Raw genomic sequence first — 20,385 nt, 5'->3', positions numbered from 1 at the left:
ATACAACGCTGTTTTGACGTGCTTGTGCACGCTTTCCCCATAGAAGGTATATTGATGTCTATAGGGGGAAAAAAGATACGTTTAAACCTAACACCCTAACATAAACCTCACATCTAAGCACCCATAATCTGCTGCCCTTGCCATTGCCGGCATCTAAATAAACTTATTAACCCCTAATCGGCTGCTCCCGATATTGCCACCACCTAAATAAAGCTATTAACCTCTAATCTACAGCTCCTGATATCGCTGCCACTATACTAAAGTTATTAACCCCTATTCCCCTGCACCCCAACATCGCTCACACTATAATAAATCTATTAACCCCTATCCTGCTGCTCTCCGACATCGCCTCCACTAAATAAAGGTATTAACCCCTAAACATCTGGCCTCCCACATCACTACCACTTAATAAACCTATTAACCCCTAAACCGCCAGCCCCCCACATTGAAACAACCTAAATTTAACTATATTAACCCCTAAACCTAACCGTAACCCTAACCCTAAACTTAACCCTAATACCCCCTAACTGTAACATAATTAAAATAGAGCTAAATTAAAGTTACAATTATTAACTAAATAATACCTATTTAAAACTAAATACATACTTATCTGTGAAATAAAACTAATAGTTATATTGTAGCTAGCTTAGGTTTTGTTATTATTTCACAGGTAAGTTTGTTTATTTATTTTAACTAGGTAGACTAGTTAGTAAATAGTTATTAACTATTTACTAACTACCTAGTTAAAATAAATAAAAAGAGCCTTTTGTGGGCCCTTAAAAGGGCTTTTTGTAGGGCATTACCCTAAAGTTACAGTATACAGCCCCCCACCCCCAAACCCACAAAATAAAAATAAAGTAAAACCTAATCTACCTATTGCCCTGAAAAGGGCATTTGTTCAAATCAGCCAATAGAATTTCAGTAGCTCTCATCCTATTGGCTGATTTGAACAGCCAATAGGATTTTAGTAGCGTTCATCATATTGGCTTATTTGAATTTGCAGAATCAAATTAGCCAATAGGAATGCAAGGAACGCTATTTTGAATCGTGTACCTTGCATGGAAGATTCAGTATAGGGCGGCGAAGAGGATGCTCCTCGGCGGATGTCTTTAGGATGGACTCGCTCCGCCCCGCGAGGATGAAGATAGAAGATGCCGCCTGGATGAAGATGGAGCTGTTCGCTGCCTGGATGCAGACTTCGCCGCCTGAATGAAGATGGAGCCACCAGGATGAAGATGAAGCCGCCATGATGAAGATCCTTCAAGCGGCACTTCAGAAACTGTGAGTGGATCTTCGGGGTAGGTGTTAGGATTTTTTAAACTTTTTTGTGTGTTTTTTTTTTAGTTTAGTTTAGGGTTTGGGCTTTTCGTAAAAGAGTTAAATGTCCTTTTAAGGGCAATGCCCATACAAATGCCCTTTTCAAGGCAAAGGGTATCTTAGGTTTTTGTTAGAGTTAGGTTTTTTTTATTTTGGGGGTTTGGTTGGGTGGTGGGATTTACTGTTGGTGGGGGTCTGTATTTTTTTTACAGGTAAAAGCTGTTTAACTTAGGGCAATGCCCTACAAAATGCCCTTTTAAGGGATATTTGTAGTTTATTGTAGGCTAGAGTTTATTTTATTTTGTGTGCTTTTTTATTTTTTATAGGGCTATTAGATTAGGAGTATCTCTTTTTTATTTTTGATAATTTCGTTATTTTTTGTAATTTAGTGTTTGTTATTTTTTGTAATTTAGTCTTTTTTATTTTTTGTAATTAGATACTTTGTAATTTTTAGAGTAGTGTTAGGATTTTTTTAATGTGTATTTTAGTTTTATTTAACTGGTAGTTAGTTTAATTTTAGTTTAATAATTATATTAGTTTAATTGTTAGTTTAAACTTAGTTTTTTTAATTTGACAGGTAAGTTTTAAATTAAGATAGGGAAATTGTAATTTTAATATAAAGTTAGGGGGAGCGTTAGGTTTAGGGGTTACTAGTTTAATTTAGTATATTGCGATGTGGGGGGCTTTCAGTTTAGGGGTTAATAGGTTTATTTAGAATATTTCATTGTGGGGGGCTTTCGGTTTAGGGGTTAATAGGTTTATTATAGTGGCGGCTGAATTAGGGCATAATAACTTTAGTATAGTGGGGGCGATGTGGGCGGACGGCAGATTAGGGGTTAATAATATTTAAATAGTGTTTGCAATGCGGGAGGGCAGTGGTTTAGTGGTTAGTAACTTTATTATAGTGGCGGCGATGTCGGGGAGCGGTGGAATAGGGGTTAATCATGTTTATTAGGGGCGGAGATGTCGGGAGCAGCAGATTTGGGGTTAATAACTTTAATATAGTATTTGCAATGCGGGAGGGCCTGGGTTTAGGGGTTAATAGGTAGTTTATGGGTGTTTAATGTACTTTGTAACACTTTAGTTATGAGTTTTATGTAGCAGTTTTGTTGCATAAAACTCATAACTGCTGCTATCAGATTGCGGAACGGATCTTGTTGTTATAGGGTGTAACGCTAACATTTTAGCCAGAACGCAAAACTTGTAATGGCTGTGTGTGTGTAAAAAAATACTTTCTATACACATAGTTAAAGCATACAATAATAAAGGGGTAAATTGCAATCTTTAAAAAAAGGTTTTCAAATTATTTATCTACAAAAATTTACCATGGACCATAAGTGTGAAAATGTATGCTTACCTGATAAAATAATTTATTTAATGGTGATGAGAGTCCAAGAACCAACACATGTGGGATTAAACTCCAGTCCATTAGAAGGAGGAAATAAATAACCAAATTCTTGGATCTTTTAATCCCTGCAATTTCCTTGAGTACCTAAGTCAAACATATGGCCATGAAAAGGAGAGGAAAAGAAAACAGGAAAGTACACAGCAGGGTAAAGCAGATGCAAACTAGAACTGCCACCAAATGAATAGGGAAAAGGGCAGATCTCATGAATTCTCACCAACATGAAAGAAATTATTTTATCAAGTAAGCATAAATTATGTTTTCTTTCATATATTTTCTTTTATAAGGTAGAGTCCAAGAGCCATCGCATGTGGGATCTAATACCCAATCTGTAGCAGGAACAATAATAGCTAGACTCTTGCCTGAAGAACTTTCTTTCAAAAAGCAGCCTCGGAAGAGGAAAAGACATCAAGTTATAACATTTCTTAAGGGTGTACAAGGAAGACCATGTAGCATTTTTGTAGAATCGTTCCACAGAAGCTTCAGGAAGTAGTAACAGATCTAGTAGAATGAGCTGTAAAAATGTACTGGGAGAACCTTCACCACTACCAAAAAGCCTTACAAATCAAGAAGCTAAAGTAGGTGCCATAGTCTTCTGACCCTTGCAGAATCAAAAATAATGGACAAACAAGAAGCAGTTTACAAAAAACTTTAGTGGCCTCTAAAAATTTTTTAGAGCCTTCACTACTTCACAATGATGTAAAAGATTCTCCTTTGAATCCTTATGAGCAGGATATAAGGAAGGAACAAAAATGTGTTGATTAATGGTATCTGATGAAACCACCTTAGATTAATAAAACAAGCAAACAATGGTGTCTTAAATTTATATGAAACCCAATTTTTTTATTTCATGATTCAGATAGAGCATTCAATTTTAAGCAACTTTCTAATTTACTCCTATTATCATTTTTTTTTCTTGGTATCTTTATTTGAAAAAGCAGAAATGTAATCTTAGGAGCTGGCCCATTTTTGGTTCAACACTTGGGTAGAGTTTGCTGATTAATGTGCTAAATGTCTGACAACATTGCAAACTTCTTATGAAATAAAACTGAGGGAGTAGAAATTTGACCCTTCAAATGGCTGGCCGATAAACCTTATCTAGCCATCTTGTTATCACACCAGGAAAGAAGAACTTTCCATAACTTGTGATAAATCATCCTAAACACTAGTTACCTAGCTTGGATGTCTTAGAATCAGGCATGTAGGGGCCTATTTATCAAGCTCCGTATGGAGCTTGATGCCCCATGTTTCTGGCAAGCCTTCAGGCTCGCCAGAAACACAAGTTATGAAGCAGCGGTCTAAAGACTGCTGCTCCATAACCTGTATGCCAGCTCTGAGGTGGCAAACAGACATCGCTGGAAATCAACCTGATCCAATACAATCGGTTCGATTGACATCCCCCTGCTAGAGGCCGATTGGCCGCGAATCTGCAGGGGATGGTATTGCACCAGTAGTTCACCAGAACTGCTGGTGCAATAATAAATGCAGAGAGTGTATGCTGTCGGCATTTATCGATGTGCAGCACACATGATCTGCAATATCGGATCATGTCTACTCGCACGTTCTTAAATAGGCCCCTTAATCTCCACAACATTAAATTCAGAGCTTTTAGATAGTGAAGAAAGAAAGTACCTTGGCACAGGCAATCTTCCCTTATAGGAAGACTGCAAGGCAAGTAGCAGGACATTGAATCAGGTCCACATACTAAGTTCTGTGCGGCAAAGCTGAAGCAATCCAAATTACTAATTCCTGCTGCTTGATCTGAGATATCACTCTGGATGGCAACAGAGGAAATATATGAATCAAACAAAAAGTCCAGGCACCTACTAGATCATCTATGAGTTCTGCCGGTGGATAGATAGAGCTGCCTGGGAATTTTATGATTCTAACGAGAAACCCAAATGTTTAATCCTGAAATATACATTGTTGAGATAGTATAAAGATTTTGCTCTGCCCACTTCAAAATGTGGGACACTGCCTTCATTGCTTAGTAACGTTGAGTTGCTTAGTGGTGATTGATATATGGCACTGCTGTGACGCTTTTCCATTAAACATCCTAGCAGACTACCGTCTGTGGTGATCACCATCCAAGACAGCCAAAGAAAGGATGCCCCTTGGATCAGTGACTGATAAGCCTGCCACCAAGAGAAACACTGCCTGGTTTTGTAATCCAGAAAACATTCTCTGTGAAACATAGTTGTAATCTCTGTTCCAATTCTTAAGCATCTGGAGAAAAGAAAAATGTGAAAGTCTCTTAAGAATTTGGATAATTCTCACCCTTCGTTATGAGAATCAACAGCAGGAAGCTTCAAAGATGGTGGCGACTGATAGAGACTGACTGAGACGAGGTAGAGGCAGGTGCTACATTCAAAAAACAAAAGGTTATACCCCACAAGACCTGTGTGCTCAAAGAGTGTAGAAAAATAAAAAAAAGTGCAAAGTAATAAATATATAAATATATATATATATATATATATATATATATATATATATATATATATATATATATATATATATATATATGTGAGCTAATAAAGTGTAATAACCTCAGCTTCATCAAAGCAAATAGACTCTGGAACGGAGTCATTCAAGTGACTATGCTCCACAGTAAACATAGTGCATAAAACACCAATTACCTCATAAACCATACCCATTAGTGCAAATAATTTGACCAGTGCACCCTATAAATATCAACCTGTTTAAATGTTAACTGTGAATAGAGTATTCAATTTTAAGCAACTTTCTAATTTACTCCTATTATCATTTCTTCTATAAAGGTAAGACGAGTCCACGGATTCATCCTTTACTTGTGGGATATTATCCTTCCTAACAGGAAGTGGCAAAGAGCACCACAGCAGAGCTGTCTATATAGCTCCTCCCTTAGCTCCACCCCCCAGTCAAGAGGTGATAAAATATTAGTTTTTAATTTCTTCAAGCAAGCGTTTGTTATTTTAAATGGTACCAGTGTGTACTATTTACTCTCAGGCAGCAGATGGATGAAGACTGCTGCCTGGAGGATGATGATCTTAGCATTTATAACTAAGGTCCATTGCTGTTCCCACAGAGGCTGAGGAGTACAGGAAACTTCAGTGTGAGGAACGGTTTCATGCTATGCATCAATGAGGTATGTATAGTCGTATTTTTCTGGACAGACTGTGTATTTCAGAAAGTCTGACATTATACCCAGGAGGGTAAGGGTAAGCAGTAATCCTAGAGCTAAAAGAAGGGCATTACTTAGCTTGCATATGGGGCCAATTACAAATATGGTTGACACTGAATGGCAAATGTTTGTGAGCAAACGTTTTTTGATTTGGGAGTGCTTTAACGTTTTTGTGGGCAATAACGTTTTGGGCAAACTTTATTAAGGGCACACATGGCTTAACTTTCGGGTCTTAGAACCCAAATGGCTAGTTATAACCGCTCTGGTGCGGTTCTTTAAGGCTGAGGAGACATCGAGTGAGATGGACGGGGCCTATTTTCGCGCCTCAGATGGGCAGTTAGTTTTATCAGCAAGCAGCAAGCTCTAACTCCTGAGGGCCTGGTGTATGTTTTGGGCCAAATTGAAGCTTTTACCCCCTGAGGGCAGGTAGGGCCACAGTAGGGCTGTGGCAAGGTGCTGTGAGTGTTTTTTTTCCGGATCTGGGCTTATTTCGATCCAGTTTGGAAATGAAGGGGTTAATTGTTAAAAATTGTTTGTGGTGCAATCTTAACTATCTATATTGTGTCTACATACAAAATTTTGAAAAATTTGGTGCATGTTTAGGCTGTTTTGCAGAACGTGTATGCTTTTTTTCTCTTAAAGGCGCAGTATCGTTTTTTAAGATTGTTATTTTTTTCACTGAATAAAGTGTTTTCATGCTTGTTTGTAGTCAATACTAGCCTGTTCAACATGTCTGACATTGAGGAAAGTCATTGTTCTATATGTTTAGAAGCCATTGTGGAACCTCCACTTAGAATGTGTCCCTCATGCACTTAAAGGTCAATAAATTGTAAAGAACATATTTTAGCTACTAAAAGTATGTCGCAGGATGATTCTCAGTCAGAAGAGAATCAGGTTATGCCATCTAATTCTCCACAAGTGTCACAACCGTTAACGCCCATACAAGAGATGCCAAGTACTTCTAGTGCGTCTAATTTTTTCACCCTGCAAGATATGGCCGCAGTTATGAATACTACCCTCACAGAGGTTTTATCTAAGCTGCCTGGGTTGCAGGGGAAGCGCAGCAGGTCTGGTGTGAGAACAAACGCTGAGCCCTCTGACGCTTTATTAGCCATATCCAATGTACCCTCACAATGTTCTGAAGCAAGGGATTTGCTGGCTGAGGGAGAGATTTCTGATTTAGGAAATATGTTCCCTCAGACAGATTCAGATATGACGGCTTTTAAATTTAAATTAAAACACCTCCGCTTATTGCTCAGGGAGGTTTTAGCGACTCTGGATGATTGTGACCCTATTGTAGTTCCAGAGAAATTGTGTAAAATGGACGGATTCCTAGAGGTTCCTGCCTACACAGATGTTTTTCCGGTCCCTAAGAGGATTTTGGAAATTGTTACTAAGGAGTGGGATAGACCAGGTATTCCGTTCGCTCCCCCTCCTACTTTTAAGAAAATGTTTCCCATATCAGACGCCATGCGGGACTCGTGGCAGACGGTCCCTAAGGTGGAGGGAGCTATTTCTACCCTGGCTAAGCGTACAACTATACCTATTGAGGACAGTTGTGCTTTCAAAGATCCTATGGATAAAAAATTAGAGGGTCGCCTGAAGAAAATATTTGTTCATCAAGGTTTTCTTCTCCAACCTATAGCGTGCATTGTTCCTGTAACTACTGCAGCGTCCTTTTGGTTTGAGACTCTGGAAGAGGCTCTTCAGGTTGAGACTCCATTAGAGGATATTCTGGATAGAATTAGGGCTCTCAAGCTAGCTAATTCTTTCATTACAGATGCCGCTTTTCAATTGGCTAAATTAGCGCCGAAGAATTCAGGTTTTGCCATTTTAGCGCGTAGAGCGTTATGACTTAAGTCCTGGTCTGCTGATGTGTCATCAAAAGCTAAGCTTTTAGCCATCTCTTTCAAGGGTAAGACCCTATTCGGGCCTGAACTGAAAGAGATCATTTCAGACATCACTGGAGGAAAGGCCATGCCCTTCCTCAGGATAAGACGAATAAGATGAGGACCAAACAAAATAATTCTCGTTCCTTTCAAAACTTCAAAGGTGGTCCCTCTTCCTCTTCCCCTGCCGCAAAGCAAGAGGGGAATCTTGCTCAATCCAAGTCAGTCTGGAGACCTAACCAGACTTGGAACAAGGGTAAACAGGCCAAGAAGCCTGCTGCTGCCACCAAGACAGCATGAAGGGTTAGCCCCCGATCCGGGACAGGATCTAGTAGGGGGCAGACTTTCTCTCTTCGCTCAGGCTTGGGCAAGAGACGTTCAGGACTCCTGGACTTTAGAAATAGTAATCCAGGGGTATCTTCTAGATTTCAAAGATTCTCCTCTAAGGGGGAGATTCCATCTTTCTCAATTGTCTGTAAACCAGACAAAAAGAGAGGCATTCTTATGCTGTGTAGAAGACCTATATTCCATGGGAGTGATCTGCCCAGTTCCAGAAACAGAACAGGGGCAAGGGTTCTACTCCAATCTGTTTGTGGTTCCCAAAAAAGAGGGAACTTTCAGACCAATTTTGGATCTCAAGATCATAAACAAATTCCTCATCCTTCAAGACGGAGACCATTCGGACTATTTTGCCAATGATCCAGGAGGGTCAATATATGACCACCGTGGACTTAAAGGATGCGTATCTACAGGTTCCTATCCACAAAGATCATCACCAGTTCCTCAGGTTCGCCTTTCTGGACAAGCATTACCAGTTTGTGGCTCTTCCCTTCGGGTTGGCCACGGCTCCCAGAATTTTCACAAAGGTGCTAGGGTCCCTTCTGGCGGTTCTAAGGCCACGGGGCATAGCTGTGGCGCCTTATCTGGATGATATCTTAATCCAGGCATCAACTTACCAACTAGCCAAGTCTCACACGGACATCGTGTTGGCTTTTCTAAGATCTCATGGGTGGAAGGTGAACGTAAAAAAGAGTTCACTTATCCCTCTCACAAGAGTTCCATTCCTGGGAACTCTGATAGATTCGGTGGACATGAAAATTTTTCTGATGGAGGTCAGGGAATCCAAAATTTTATCCATCTGCCGAGCTCTTCATTCCATTCCTCGGCCGTCAGTTGCTCAGTGTATGGAGGTAATCGGTTACATCTCAGACCACTGCAACTTTGCATGCTCAAACAATGGAATGGGGATTATGCAGATTTATCTCCTCAGATAAATCTGGACCAAGAGACCAGAAACTCTCTTCTTTGGTGGTTGTCACAGGATCATCTGTCCAAGGGAATGTGTTTCCGCAGGCCAGCGTGGGTCATAGTGACGACGGACGCCAGCCTATTGGGCTGGGGTGCAGTCTGGAATTCCCTGAAAGCACAGGGTTTGTGGACTCAGGAGGAGACTCTCCTCCCAATAAATATTCTAGAACTGAGAGCGATATTCAACACGCTTCAGACGTGGCCTCAGCTGGCGTCGGCCAGATTCATAAGATTTCAGTCAGACAATATCACTACTGTAGCATATATCAATCCTCAGGGGGGAACAAAGAGTTCTCTAGCGATGATAGAGGTTACCAAAATAATTTTATGGGCAGAGACTCACTCTTGCCATTTATCAGCAATCTATATCCCAGGAGTGGAGAACTGGGAAGCGGATTTTCTAAGTCGCCAGACTCCATCCGGAGGTGTTTGCACAATTGATTCAGCAATGGGGCACACCAGAATTGGATCTGATGGCGTCTTGTCAGAATGCCAAACTTCCACATTACGGGTCCAGGTCAAGGGATCCTCAGGCAGTACTGATAGATGCTCTGGCAGTACCCTGGTCGTTAAACCTGGCTTATGTGTTTCCACCATTTCCTCTCCTTTCTCGTTTGATTGCCAGAATCAAACAGGAGAGAGCTTCGGTGATTTTGATAGCACCTGCGTGGCCACCCAGGACTTGTTATGCAGACCTGGTGGACATTTCATCTCTTCCACCATGGACTCTGCCACTGAGACAGGACCTTCTGATTCAAGGTCCATTCCAGCATCCAATTTTAGTTTCTCTGTGACTGACTGCTTGGAGATTGAATGCTTGATCTTATCCAAGCGGGGGTTCTCTGAGTCGGTCATAGATACCTTGATTCAGGCTCAAAAGCCTGTCATCAGGAAAATTTATCATAAGATATGGCGTATTGGTGCGAATCCAAAGGCTACTCATGGAGTAAGATCAGGATTCCTAGGATTTTGTCATTTCTCCAAGAAGGATTGGAGAAGGGGCTATCAGCTAGTTCCTTAAAGGGACAGATATCTGCTTTATCAATTCTACTGCACAAACGTTCTGTCAGGCTTTAGTTAGAATCAAGCCTTTGTTTAAACCTGTTGCTCCACCATGGAGTTTGAATTTAGTTCTTAAAGTTCTTCAAGGGGTTCCGTTTGAACCTATGCATTCCATAGATATTAAGCTTCTATCTTGGAAAGTTCTGTTTTTAGTTGCTATCTCTTCGGCTCGAAGAGTTTCTGAACTATTTGCATTGCAATGCGACTCGCCTTATCTTGTTGTTGATTTTACCCAAGTGGGGTAGAAATAGGTTTTTATATCTGAGACAAAGGGAGACATTCTGGATATGGAAACTCCAAAGTTTGTCTCCCTGTGGTCTGAATGCCAATATTGATATGGCAGCTTTTAATTAGTTTTGTGTCATTTATGGTGACCTTTTGTCATCGCCCCCCCATTTTTCCATATTCATCAGCATCATTTTGTTTTTGCATACCCATATTCAGATCTTACCCATAGGGCCTTTATGAGTCATCATATACCATAGGAGCCTCATGTGGCAACAACCTCATCTTGTGCATTTATTATATATGCATCATTTTATATATATATATATATTTATTGTTGATTGTTTTATGAATATATATATGAACAGCGGGCATATTTTACTTTCCTTGTATTTTACGGATAAAATACTCCTAACTAGTCATTATATATTGGGCTTCTAGCAAGTCAAGCCGGATTAGAGGGTTTCAGTTTAAATATACCTTTGTGTTCTAACACACATACAGTTTTGACAAATGTTTTAATATATTTTTTAGGCAATAAGAATTTTTTTTTTATTTATTATTAATGATTTTTTCTAGCGAGATGCATATTTGAAATAGGATTTTTTAGCTATGTTAGTTTAACAGGTATTTGTATATTGTAGGTAGTCCTAACGGTAGTAGGGGCACTCCATTTTACCCGAATGTATTGTCAAGGGTTAAAATGAAGGTGTAGGTGTACCACTATGAGTGACCGAATGGTAAAATTTACTAGATCACTACTTTTTTATTATGCGCATATATATTTTGAGCATATTAGTTTATTCTCATTTTATTTATGGTTAAATTCCATTTTAGTCGTTAAAGCGCATATGATTTGAATATACTTAGAGGCTTGAGCATTTACGCTCACATTATTGGCTATGAAGCTACCAATGGAAGCTCTATACAGCTGTTACACCTTCACGCATGCGCTGTCCACTTTAGGAGACGCCGAGAATACGGCAATAAAAGTTTGTGGTTTAAATGATTATGTAGATTGCACCTGAGGAAACGGTCAGGAGAGACCGAGAAACTTTGTGCTTATGTACTGAAAAATAAAGTCTTTTTACTTTTACAAGACTTTGCCACAAACTATTTTTTATCTACTTTTCCCCTGATACATTGTATCCCAAGCAACATTTGCTAATACAGGACGAGCCTGCTCTGTGGAACTGATGCTGGATACAGGTTTTTTTTCGCCGCTCTCACATTAAGACGGTAGCCAGGAACGCACCAGTGGGAGTTAGCTGGACGACTCTATAACAGTCCAGAAGGCGGTTGTGACACTTCTCAAGTGTCATATATCTTGTAAGTACGGTCTTACTTGTTCTATTGGCGTGTTTTATACATCTGATTGTGCACTATGGTGGCGCCTTCTTTTTTTATCATTTATATCTGCAGATCTTAACATCTTGGGACACCAACAAGAAATTTGAAGAAGCAGCTTGCCATCTGTTCCTGATTCAGGACTTGGATTTTGGACTAGTTGAACTGTCCGTTTATATTCCCATCACTTACCGTGCAGTGGTGTGGTTTGGTTTGGTTTTTTAACTACACAGATTTTATTTCATTTGTGGTAGATTATAACACTAACGCATATTTGTTAAGGGTATTATATACACTTATAGGTTATTTTTACCTCAACAATCTTCATGAATTTCATGTTTTTGTTTTTCTAACAGGTCCTTTGGCGCACTGATTTATATATATTATTATTTGATACGAACAATGACTCATGGTAGGAAAAAAAACAGAGGAAACAGGTATGCTAGCCTGAAATCCCAAGGAACCACCAGCCTTTATCAGGGCGGTCTGAGGGTCTCTTGACCATGATCCGTACTTTGGAAGCTTGGCAATTTGACGAGATTCCATCAGATCCAACTCCGGAACCCCCACCTGAGGGTTATCCTGGAGAACACTTTCGGATAGAGAGCCCATTCCCAGGATGAAAAGTATGTGCGCTCAGAAATTCCACTTCCCAATTGTCCACTCCTGGAATGTGGATGGCAGATAGGAGACAATCGTGAGCTTCCGCCCGCTGCAGAATGGGAATCACCTCCTTCACAGCTAAGGAACTCTGAGTTCCTCCCTGATGGTTGATGTAAGCCACTGAGGAGATTTTGTCCATCTGGAATCTGATAAACCGGACTAAAGATAATTGAGGCCAAGCTATCAAGGCATTGAAGATTACTCTCAACTCCAATATGTTTATGGAAAGAGAAGAACTTCCTTAAACCAGAGGCCCTGATCTTTCAAAGAAACCCAAAACAGCTCCCCAGCCTCACAGGCTGTTGTCCGTAGTCACAATCACTCAGGAAGGTCTCAGGAAGCAAGTGCCCTGAGACAGATCTTCCTGTGAAATCCACCACGAGAGAGAGTCTCATATATAAGTGGTCCAGATTTATCCTCTGCGATAAATCTGAATGGTCTCTGTTCCATTGGCGGAGCATACAAAGTTGCAGCGGTCGCAGATGGAACCGAGCAAAAGGAATGATGTCCATGGAACCACCATCAGACCAATCACCTCCATGCATTGAGCCACTGTTGGATGAAAAGACTGGAGGGAAAGGCAAGAAGCAAGATGTTTGGATTTTCTGACGTCCGTCAGGAAAATCATCATGGACAGAGAATCTTTGATTGTTCGTAGGAAACATACTCTTTTAGCTGGAACTAGATAACTCTTTTCCAGATTCACTTTCCACCCGTGGGAACGTAGAAAAGACAACAACATCTCTGTATGAGATTTGGTTCTCAAAAAAGATGTCTGCCAGACCGTGCCCAAATAAAGTCTTACCCTTATAAGCAGTGTTCCCTCTAAGGCCAGTTTAGTGAGCGGCCCAGCAATGAAACAGTTAATTAGAGCAATTAGCAAACACTGCACAATGCAGACTGCAAGGTGTGGTATCCTTATTAAAGGGACAGTCAACCATAGAATTGTTATCCTTTATTTGGTAGGATAATCCCTTTATTACTCATTCCCCAGTTTTGCATAACCAACACAGTTATATTAATGTACTTTTTACCTTTGTGATTACCTTGTATCTAGTAACGTTCTTCCAGCCCCCTGATCACATGACTGTGACTGTTTATTATCTATTGTCTTAAATTTAGCATTGTATTGTGCTAGATCTTAAATAACTTTCTGTGCCTGAACACAGTGTTATCTATATAGCCCACGTGTACTTTCTGTCTCTTTGTGTTGTAAAGAGATTTAAAAAGCATGTGATAAGAGGCAGCCCTCAAAGGCTTAGAAATTAGCATATGAGCCTACCTATGTTTAGATTAAACTAAGAATACCAAGAGAAAAAAGCAAATTTGATGATAAAACTAAATTGGAAAGTCAATTAAAATTAAAAGTCCTATCTGAATAATGAAAGTTTAATTTATACTTGACTGTCCCTTTAACTGTTTCATTGCTCACAAAACTTGCCTTAGAGAGAACACTGCTTATAAGGTAAAGCCAAGAACTTAACCCTTGATGAAACATCAGCTGACCAAGATTTTAACCACAGTGCTCTGTGAGCTAAAACAGATAAGCTAGACATCTTAGCTCCCAGTCTTCAACCTGCAAGTTTGCATCACAGATAAAGCTATTAGCCAGATTAAGAGGTTGATCCTGTCTTGAATCTCCTCTACCATAGTCTCTCCTGAAATCAGATTAGACAAGGAATTGTACCAACAAGATGCTGTTCCTGCAACCGTGGCAATACTTGCCGCAGGTTGCCACTGTAATCTTTGTACATCTTTTTTTTTTTTTTAAGGAAGCCCTAAAAGAACAACTATCCTCTATAAGAATGGTAGTTCTTTAGTAAGAGTAGAAATAGCTCCCTATTTAGGCACAGAGCGCCATGAGGCCCGAATAGAGACAGCATCAGGAAACATCCTTTTAAAAACAGGGGAAGGGGAAAACAGAACCCCAGGGTTATCCCATTCTTGTGCAATAATGTCAGACATCTTGTCTGGAATAGGAAAAACATTCTCAGACGTTGGAGAATCATAAACTCTATTAAGTTTAGAGGACTTCTTAGGGTTGACAGCAACCAAAGGAAAAAGGATAAAATTATTATGTCCATTCACCACATAGGTTAACTGGAACAAAATAAATAATGTGTAACATTATTATACTATAATAACATTATATAAATATAACATTAACAAAATAATAATAATGTCTAAATAGGGAAAAAATAAATAATGTCCATACACCACATAGGTTAACTGGACACTGGTATCGGAGGGAGCTGAACCCACACCTCCAAAGAGACTGGAGGCTTAAACCAGCATCTTTTTGTATATGTATGAAGTGAAGCGCTGACCTTTTCCTAAAACCAAGCCACTCTAGGTTAACTGTCTCCTTCCTAGATAGTTTTTTGAACTGATAATTTGTCAAATTGCCCCGCTTAAATCATGATTTGCAGGCTACCATATTTATTTCTATAATTTTTTTATATAGGAATATTATATAAGAATATTTCACCCATGTGAGGTGATATTTTTTCTAATACCTGTGTATTCATTGTTTTTAATCTCCTAATAGGTTTGATTTAGGTAGCGTGGCCGAGCAGTCTAAGATGCTGGTTTAATTTGAGTTATTTTAAAAGAGGGCGCTTACAGCGTTTAGGTATTCTCTCTAATTTGTAAAATAGATGTTATAATCCAAGTTTTAATATATTGGGTAGATAATCTAAAAAAGATTTACAAACAGGCAATTTTATATTGGTTCTATATATATCAAAGACTGTGTATAATTTCAGACTCTCTTAAATGATGCACCCAGAGGTCTTGGAAATGTGGTTATAATCAATTAAAAAATTAAAAAACTTTTAATATATGTTCTTCTGAACTTGTGAAGTGGTGACTATTATTTAAGACACATTAGTGAAGTAGTGACTGATATTTGAAACACAATTGTTATTTAAATCGGTTGATTACCAAAGATTCATTAACTTGTGCCTGTACTCATAAAACTCCAAATTCAAAACAGTGAAAAAATATAGTGAAAAATGTATTTTTTTTTTAATACAAAAGGCTGTAAGCGCCCTCTTTTAAAATAACTCTAATTAAACCAGCATCTTAGACTGCTCGGCCACGCTACCTAAATCAAACCTATTAGGAGATTAAAAACAATGAATACACAGGTATTAGAAAAAATATCACCTCATATGGGTGAAATATTCTTATATAATATTCCTATATAAAAAAATTATAGAAATAAATATGGTAGCCTGCAGATCATGATTTAAGCGGGGCAATTTGAAATCCATCAGTAAAAATACACAGCTGGATATGATCTCTCGACCTTCAGCTATGAAGGGTGCAAAGTTTACTACTACGCAATCATGGAACAAGACATTTATCAAATATCGCTTCCATATGCATAAAAGAAGCCCTTCATTTTGAAATAGAGCAACAGAAATTTTACAGCCACTTGAAACTTTCACCCCAGATGAAAGGGAATATTACACTGTGTTCCAGTGAAAAATTTGAAAAGGAATCTCAATTCTTCTATAGGGGATATGACATGCCCCCGTGAGGTCTGGAACTCTGATCTCTCATGAAGTATCTCAGTGATTTTTCACTGAGGCGCCAGAGAGCTGTCATAAAATTGTGACGACATATATTTACACAAATAAAACACATTGGAGATATAAGGCTATTTAAATAACAAATTATATTAGCCCACACACTATAAAGGATAAAATATGAATTGATCCATTTAGAAACCCCTAATATAATACATGTACTCCTCAAATGAGGGAGACATCTTATACATGATAATATAAAAATTAGCATGTCTTTACAGAGGACAGCCACTAGATAGCAGTAAATACTAAGGGAACACCTCAGCAAGTAAAAAAGTCTTGAAGCTGAGTCATAATGTATTCAAAATTACAACAGCCATAATTAACACTGCATTTAGTAAAGATTCAGTCCCCATTCAAACAGGAAAGACAAAGATATCTGTAGTATGCAGATCCCTACAAACAGAGGAGGCGCATGTAAAGACCAAAGTAAGGCAGGGTAAAAAACCCAGTCCTAACTGCTCTAACATAGAAACCCCATACAATCTCTATTAAGAGATTTAAAATCCTACTGTCAGCTGTTGATCGCATCCTAGAAAAATAAGCATAGCGGCGCTAAAGGAACCGCCCACAATGGCGGATATATAGCTAAGCACCCAACAAGATGCAGGCTCCAACCACATGAAGGGTTAATCTGCCCAACTACACCCAAGCCCACAAAGCGGTTTTACTTCCTCGATTGCGATCAGCAAAGGGAAGGTAGTAACAGTCTGTACAAGTAATCTTTTTGGTCTTGCTGCGCAACACAGAAATGCATGAAAATGATGCAATAATGGCGGTCCAATCCATCATAGGAGAAAGAGGGCATATGACCTGACATACCACATGTAATAATAAATATAGTGCCCATATTATAATAAGCACATACGCTATCCGTAAAAACGACCATCCAGGGAATATAAAGTGTTAGGAGAATAAGTATTTCCCTAATACTTGGTCCTCACACCCCATAATGTCCGGCTCTTTAATAAAACATTTCGGCAATGGAGGTGGCAAATTCCCTGTCCCTTGGTAAAAGCATAGGTTCTGTCATGCCCCCATATCTGCTCAGCTGCAATATCTCTCAAAATTAACAGACAATAAAATTTAATGACAAGAGGTTAACCTCTTGACAGATAAGAGCCAGTAAAGCTGCAAGAGCCAGTAAAGCTGCCCATAAAATGTACCCTTAACCAAATAAAGGATAACTATGTCCCAAAAAAGATCCACCTGAGGGTTAATCTCTAAAGTGCTGTCCTTCAGTACCTAGAAGGAAAAAATCACTTACCTGTGGATCCAGCTGCAGGGCAGGTAGCAGCTACTAAGGTGTGACAGGCACTGCACTCCCTGTCATGGACCTGTAGTAAAAAGAAAGAACAGAGTAACTAACTCTGGCTTCCCACAAAGGGGTAGCAAAGTGTTAAAAGTAAAGCAAAGACTTCCTCGCTTCTTTTTAACTGATAAAAGCCACCACTACTTTTACTCAAGAGTTTGACGTGGACACAGCTAGACTCCAATCCTTGCTTGCAGGGAAAAAACCCCATAAAAGGATTAAGTTCTTCAGGCACCAACTTTGCACAACCTCCATTGACAGAGGCAAAGAGAATGACTGGGGATTATGGCTAAGGGAAGTTACACTTAACAGCTTTGCTGGGGTGCTCTTTGCCTCCTTCTGTTGGCTAGGAGTTGAATATCCCACTAGTAATTTGAATGATGTTATGGACTCTCCATGTCATAGGAAAGAAATAGAGGTTGATGGCAATAAACACCAAAGTTGGGTTTGGTGCATACAGAGCGGTAGCCATATTGAAAAGTACCTCATACCTATGGTTACATATGGCTGTGGTTCTTTAATGTTTTGAGGCTGTTTTTCTGCCAGAGGACCTGGACATTTTGTTAGGATACATGTCATCATGGATTCTATCAAATATCAACAGATATTAAATGAACACCTGACGGCCTCTGTCAAAAAGCTTAAAATGGGCCATGATTTGATCTTCCAGCAAGACAATGATCCAAAACATATATCCCAAACCCCTGACTTGAACAACATAAAAAAACAGTGGGGTGAACTGAAGAGGAGAGTTCAACAGCGTCAACCTCGAAATTTGAAGGATGTGGAGAGATTCTAAATGGAGGAATGTTCTCAGATCCCTTGTCATGTATTCTCCAACCTCATCAGGCATTATAGGAGAAGGTATACATATATATTTGTGCAAAAAACAACAACATTAGATATATATAGAAATATGTATTGATGAATAAATATTGCATATGTTTCTATGAGTAGAACATTAGAATGTGAAATATTCATATTTTCATGTCCGGTTAGCGCACTTCAATATGCGATCAGGTTTGCATTCGAGAAGGGGTTTCTTTTTTTGCTCCGTTGACTTCTATGGGGGAATAGGAAATTGTGCTCAAATATTCTAAGTTAGGCTTTTTACGCACATCGGGTTAGTGCTCAGGTGAAAACAGTTTGCTTTTACCTTGTTATACGAGCGCTACCCGACGCATGCACAAAGCTTATTTCTAGCGGAGTTAATGCTCTATATGGTCCTATATGATTTAATTTGTATATGTGTAAATATATCTAGCACATTTTGGTACAGAATATCCCTGTGTTGTTATTTAAAGAAATAAACTTTGTTTATATTTGAAAGTTTCCATACATGCAATCATTTATCTAGAAAGCAAGATACTAATTTGTAAACTTTGTAAAAACTTAATTTAGTTTGCAGCAAATACCTATACAAAGATGACTATTCGTCTGCAAACTTGTTTTAAAATTTGCATAAATAAAAAGAGAGAAGCGCTCAACCTGAGAACCAACAATAGCATAATAGCTTGTTCTATGGCTAGTTACCACCCAAGAAGCAGCCTCTTTTTGCTCAACATGTTTTTTTATTTATGCAAATTATGACACTTAGGGAAGTCTCCCTATGTGTGATGCGGGAATCCAGACGTGGACCCGTTGCTCAGTGTGCCTAGAGGGATATGGCTGTACCTCACTGACAAGGCCCACAATAGGCCGAAACGTACGTCTGGGATTTTGCTGTTCCTCTTGTTCAGAGAGGGATTGCCTGGTATTTCGGGGCTGGGCTGTACTGTGAAGTCAGGATCAGACTGATATGCTTCAGGAAAGTTCTTCTCTGTGAAAGGCAAATATTGAGCAAAAAAAGGCTGCTTCTTGGGTGGTAACTAGCCATAGAACAAGCTATTATGCTATTGTTCGTTCTCAGGTTGAGCGCTTATCTCTTTTTATATATTGTTTTAAAATTTGCTGGTGCAGTACTTGTTAAAAATACATTGTAACTGTAATCTAACTTTCTTATCCTCAACAGGCAATCCTTCTGGTTTTGAGTTTGAGGAAGGAATTACTTATGAACAAATACAGGTTGAGTCAATTTAAATACAATACTGTATATGTTCTTGATTATACTGTGTATGTGATAACTGTTATTTTCTTTCTTCATATAGACCATGATAGAAGAAGTTCTTGAAGACAGCGGCTATTACAATTTGTCTTCAAACAGGTAAGGATATAGTTTAAAAAAAAATCATAATACAGTTATGTGAAGAACTTCACAGACTCAGCACTCTCCATTTAGTCATTTACGGCTAGATTACAAGTGATGCACTAATTTAACGTGCTCCAGTAAAAGGGCAAATTATGCTGTTTTTGGGCGCTTGTTAAATAACCAGCCATTACAAGTGGCCGGTTAATGGTATTGTGGTAGCAATTAGCACTTCCAAAAATTAACCAGATGTCCGACCTCTGGTTAATTTTAAAATTTCCCCCAATTGCCCCCAAAATAAAAAGTTTTGTCCCATGTTATTAATAAAAACTATGACCATCTTTATTTTTTTGAAAATATAACTGCACAAAGCAGTTTTAAGTGGTTTAAGTGTCCAGATGTGGGGTGTTAGGAAAAATACAGCACTGAATACTGTGTTTACATTGCGATCTATGGGGACTGTGTTAATACTCAAAATATAATGTATATGCTTATATACATATATATTTATGTGTTAATATGTGTATATACACATAATAACACAGATATATATATGTATATATTTATATACATATATATTTACACTTTGGTGCCCATCGCTGCACGATTTACTCCCTTTGCTGCACTAGGTTCTCTGCCGTGAATATTTGCATAAGAACAAGGCTCCGATTGGAGCCTATGGATGCGCACCGTTTAATTCTGACCCCTGGCGAAATAACATACTATGTTGATTTTCTAAGAGAAAAGAAGTTAAAACAACTTCTGCAGTGGACAAACTTTATATGTAAGTTTAATGTTCGGGTCCCTTTCTGTCAGCACTTAGTTACACCTCCTTCAAATCCTCCAGATGCTTTTTTGGAGCCAGCTAACACATTTTGCTATTTTTGCTTTAGGATTATTTCCCCAATATTTCTTACAG

The 20,385-nt window shown here is 38.9% G+C and overlaps 1 protein-coding gene across 1 annotated transcript in view; it reads left to right on the top strand.

Annotated features, from left to right (window-relative positions):
- NEK10 (NIMA related kinase 10) overlaps positions 1 to 20,385 on the top strand; it is a 1,556,164-nt gene that overhangs the window by 1,464,419 nt on the left and 71,360 nt on the right. Inside the window, exons 33-34 of the mRNA XM_053715742.1 lie at positions 19,293 to 19,345; positions 19,429 to 19,484. Coding sequence (XP_053571717.1) covers positions 19,293 to 19,345; positions 19,429 to 19,484 — 109 coding nt within the window. The remainder of the gene's footprint in view (positions 1 to 19,292; positions 19,346 to 19,428; positions 19,485 to 20,385) is intronic.

The sequence above is a fragment of the Bombina bombina genome, chromosome 5 (genome assembly GCF_027579735.1).
Source record: "Bombina bombina isolate aBomBom1 chromosome 5, aBomBom1.pri, whole genome shotgun sequence".
Taxonomy (NCBI): domain Eukaryota; kingdom Metazoa; phylum Chordata; class Amphibia; order Anura; family Bombinatoridae; genus Bombina; species Bombina bombina.
Note: the sequence above shows the minus strand (reverse complement) of the source record. Positions and strands in the feature narration are given on the sequence as shown.